Source organism: Cebus imitator, unplaced genomic scaffold (assembly GCF_001604975.1).
Source record: "Cebus imitator isolate Cc_AM_T3 unplaced genomic scaffold, Cebus_imitator-1.0 Scaffold39, whole genome shotgun sequence".
Taxonomy (NCBI): domain Eukaryota; kingdom Metazoa; phylum Chordata; class Mammalia; order Primates; family Cebidae; genus Cebus; species Cebus imitator.
This window is the reverse complement of record NW_016107354.1, coordinates 8,220,843-8,225,286: the sequence shown is the minus strand read 5'-3', so window position 1 is coordinate 8,225,286 and position 4,444 is coordinate 8,220,843. Positions and strand designations below refer to the sequence as shown.

At 42.6% G+C, this 4,444-nt stretch overlaps 1 protein-coding gene across 1 annotated transcript in view; it reads right to left on the bottom strand.

Moving 5' to 3' along the window:
- Window positions 1–4,444, bottom strand: part of LDHAL6A (lactate dehydrogenase A like 6A) — a 22,147-nt gene that overhangs the window by 11,501 nt on the left and 6,202 nt on the right. Inside the window, exon 2 of the mRNA XM_017525875.2 lies at window positions 641–758. Coding sequence (XP_017381364.2) covers window positions 641–758 — 118 coding nt within the window. The remainder of the gene's footprint in view (window positions 1–640; window positions 759–4,444) is intronic.

Sequence of the window (4,444 nt, the reverse complement as noted above, 5' to 3'; positions counted from 1 at the left end):
AAAAAAAAAAAAAAAAAAAAAACACCTCCTAAAATACTTTTTGTACTATTTAAGAGGTCAAAATATGGATTAGTCTGGCAAGAATATTTAGAGACAGATGTGTAAACAAACCCTCAAACAGGGAGATGTTGGTTCAATATCTCCCAGGTGCCAAGTGAATAAAGTGCAGTAGCAAAGAGCTTAGACTTTGGAATCAAACAGCACAGGGTTCACGTCCCTATTCCATCACTTTTATTTAACCTTAGCTCAGAGGTCCATCATCTCTAAGATACAGAGTTGTGCTCAGGATTAAATAATAAAGTGCTTAGGTCAATGTCTCACACACAGTAGGCAGTCAATTTGTTATAGCTGTCTTAACTGCTGTTACTGCTGCTCACACGGAACTTAGTCTGCTATTGCGGGAAACCTTGCAAATAAAGTACAACCTACGGGATCTGAACATGTTATGAGAGTACAGAGTAGGGAGCAACCAGCCTTATGTATAAAAACTGGGAGGTCAAAGGAAATAAAGATGATTTTCTTAGACATATTTCAAAGGAAATAAGATGATTTTCTTAGACATATTTCAAAGGAAACAAAGATGATTTTCTTAGCATTCATGTATATTAGAATATTTATAGTATTTAACTATGACATTAACCTTTGCTGGAGACAATTTTTGGCATTTTCATAAAGGAGCTGCCATGTTGAAGATCCATTGTCTCACCCTTCAGTTTGCCTTCATCATCATCCACAAGGACGAGTTCATCACTCAAACCCTAAAGAACATTATTAGTCAAATGGGTGTGAGTGTAGCTCTTAATTGGAGAATGAAAGAAAACTGGTGATCCAAGTCTAGCATGTGAATTACTAAAATCAAAGTAATATAAGAAATGGTCTCATCATTTCATGATATTAAAGTCTAAACCAGAAAAAATACAAGTTACAAAGAGGAACATTTCAGCTCATCATTAGGAAAACAAAAACAAACTGCATAGTAAATAAAACAATCTCTGGAAGTAGTGAACACCCCCATTTTCTATTTCAGCTGAGGCAGCACAGTGATAAAGTAGGGATTCTGCTGAAGGAATTTCTCACCAGACCATGAGCTCCTTGCGAATAGGAAGTTCGCCAGCCTTCCGGTGCTGACTTACCATCCACCTGGCACACACGAGCCCAATAAAAGCTTTTTCAGTAAATGATATCTTAGTCCATTTTCTGTTGCTTATAACAGAATAGATGAGACTGGGTGCTTTATAAAGAAAAGGAATTTATTTCTTACAGTTATGGAGGCTGAGAAGTCCAAAGTCAAGGGGCCACATCTGGTGAAGGTTTTCTTGCTGGAGGAGACTCTGCAGAGTCCCAAGGCAGCATCACATGGCAAGGAGGCCAAGATTGCTAAACTCACGTCTCTCTCTTCCTCTTACAAAGCTACCAGTCCCACACCCATAATAACCCATTCATCCATGGATTAATCCATGGCAGAGCCCTCATGACCCAGTCAACTCTTAAAGGCTCCACCTCTCAATACTGCCACATTGGGGATTAAATTTAAACATGAGTTCCAGAGAGGACAAACAATCAAACCACAGCAAATGGATTAAAATATAAGGCTCCTTCCAATAATATTTTAGTTATATAATCAGTTATTACCTGCAAAAACCAATTAGTACTGTAATTTATATGATGCTGCTTTATATGTAAGAAAGGAAAGAAAAAAAAAATCTATTTAAAAAAAAAAAAAAAAAACCTAGAAATACAAGAAACTGATTCAAATAGTTGCCTAAAGTAGATGCTAAAGAAAGGTTGGATGGAAACTTGTTTGACTTCTCCACGTGTTTTTTGTTTGTTTGTTTGAGACAGTCTCTTGCCTTGTTTCCCAGGCTGGCGTGCAGTGGTGCAATCTCAGCTCACTGCAACCTTCGCCTTGTGGGTTCTAGTGATCCTCCTGCCCCAGCCTTCTGAGTAGCTGGGATTACAGGCATGTGCCACCATGCCCAGCCAGTTTTTTTTCTTTTGAGATGGAGTCTCACTCTGTTGCCAGGCTGGAGTGCAGTGGCCTGATCTCAGCTCACTGCAATCTCTGCCTTCTGGGTTCAAGCAATTCCCCTGCCTCAGCCTCCCAAGTAGCTGGGACTACAGGCATGTGCCACCACACCTGGATAATTTTTTGTATTTTAGTAGAGATGGGGTTTCACCATGTTGGCCAGGATGGTCTCAATTTCCTGACCTCATGGTCTACCTGCCTCTGCCTCCCAAAGTGCTGGGATTACAGGAATGAGCCACCACGCCCACCCGCCCAGCTAATTTTTTTTGTATTTTCAGTAGAGACTGGATTTCACTATGTTGGCCAGGCTGGTTTCAAACTCCTGACCTTAAGTGATCCACCCACCCTGGTCTCCCAAAGTGCTGGGATTACAAGCATGAGCCACCATGTCCAGCCTTATATATATCTTTCTGAATTTTACTTATACCTTTTTTTTTTTTTTTTCCCCTGAGACAGGTTCTCGCTCTGTCCCCCAGGCAAGTGTATAGTAGCATGATCATGACTCACTGCAGTCTTGACCTTCCCAGGCTCAGATGATCCTCAGCCTCCTGGGTAGCTGGGACAACAGGCACCTGCCACCACATCTAGCTAATTTTGGTAGTTTTTATAGAGACAGGGCTTCACCATGTTGCCCAGGCTGGTCTCAAAGTCCAGGGCTCAAGTGATCTGCCTGCCTCAGCCGACTAAAGTTCTGGGATTACAGGTGTAAGCCACCATGTCAGCCCACTTTTACTTTTTTTTTTTTTTTTTTTTTTTTTGAGACAGAGTCTCACTCTTGTTGCCCAGGATGGAGTGCAGTGGCGTGATCTTGCCTCACTGCAACCTCTGCCTTCCCGGGTTCAAGCTATTCTTCTGCCTCAGCCTCCCAAATAGCTGGGATTACAGGCTCCTGCCACCACACCCGGCTAATGTTTTTGTTTTTAGTAGAGATGAGGCTTCACCTTGTTGGCAAGGCTGGTCTCAAACTCCTGACCTTGTGATCCTCCCACCTTGGCCTCCCAAAGTGCTGAGATTACAGGCCTGAGCCACCGTACCCAGCCATGCTTTCAAACCTTGTAAATGTATTACCTTTTAACTACACATTTTTTTTTATTCTCTATATTTTCCTTCCCATAACTACACATTCTTTTATCTTTATTATATATTAAATTTTTCCTTGGAGGACAAAAAAGGCCTTTGTGTTAGTGCTTAGAAGTAAATGACCAAAGGCCAGGTGCTGTGTCTCACGCCTATAATCCCAGCACTTTGGGAGGCCGAGCTGGGCACATCACCTGACGTCAGGAGTTCCAGACCAGCCTGGTCAACATGGTGAACCTGTCTCTAATAAAAATACAAAAATTAGCCGGGTGGTGGCACACGCCTGTAATCCCAGCTACTCAAGAGGCAGAGGCAGGAGAATCACTTGAACCCAGGAGGCAAAGGTTGCAGTGAGCCAAGATTAGATCAGCCATTGCACTCCAACCTGGGTTACAGGGCAAGACTCCCTCTTGCAAGAAAGAAAAGAAAAAGAAAAAGGACCAAGCATCCATAATTTAAGCTCATACCCAATTCACATTGTTAGAGCCTCTTACCTTTATTTTTTCTTTTTTGAGACAGGATCTCACTTTGTCACCCAAGCTGGAGTACAGTGGCACATTCATGGCTCAGTGCAGCATTAACCTCCTGGGCTCAAGCAATCCTCCTGCCTCAGCCTCCCAAGTAGCTAGTACTACTGGCAAGTACCACCACACCTGGCTTTTTTTTTTTTTTTGAGATGGAGTTTCCACTCTTGTTGTCCAGGCTGGAGTGCAATGGCACAATCATGGCTTACTGCAACCTCCGCCTCCTGGGTTCAGGCGATTCTTCTGCCCCAGCCTCTTGAGTAGCTGGGATTACAGGTACATGCCTGTAATACCCAACTAATTTTTTATATTTTTAGTAAAGATGGGGTCTCACCATGTTGGCCAGGCTGGTCTCCTGACCTCAGATGATCCAACCCGCCCTCCACTTCCCAAAGGGCTGAAATTACAGGTGTGAGCCACTGCACCCAGCCACCTAATTTTTAATTTTTATTCATTTATTTATATTTTAGAGACAGGGTCTTGCTTTGTTGCCTAAGCTGGTCTCAAACTCCTAGCCTCAAGTGATACTCCTGCCTCCACCTCCCAAAGTGCAGGGATTACAGGCATGAGCCACTGCACACAACCTGGTTTTATTTAAAAAAAAAAAAAAAAAAAGATGGTGATGGTGTTTCACCATGTTGGTCAGGCTGGTCTTGAACTCCCGACATCACGTGATCCGCCTGCCTTGGCCTCCAAAGTGCTTGGATTACAGGCGTGAGCCACCATGCCCAGCAACCTGGATCTTTTTACTTTATTTGAATTACTGGAAATTCAAAGCCAGGCGCTTTTTTTTTTTTTTTTTTTTTTTTTTTTTTTT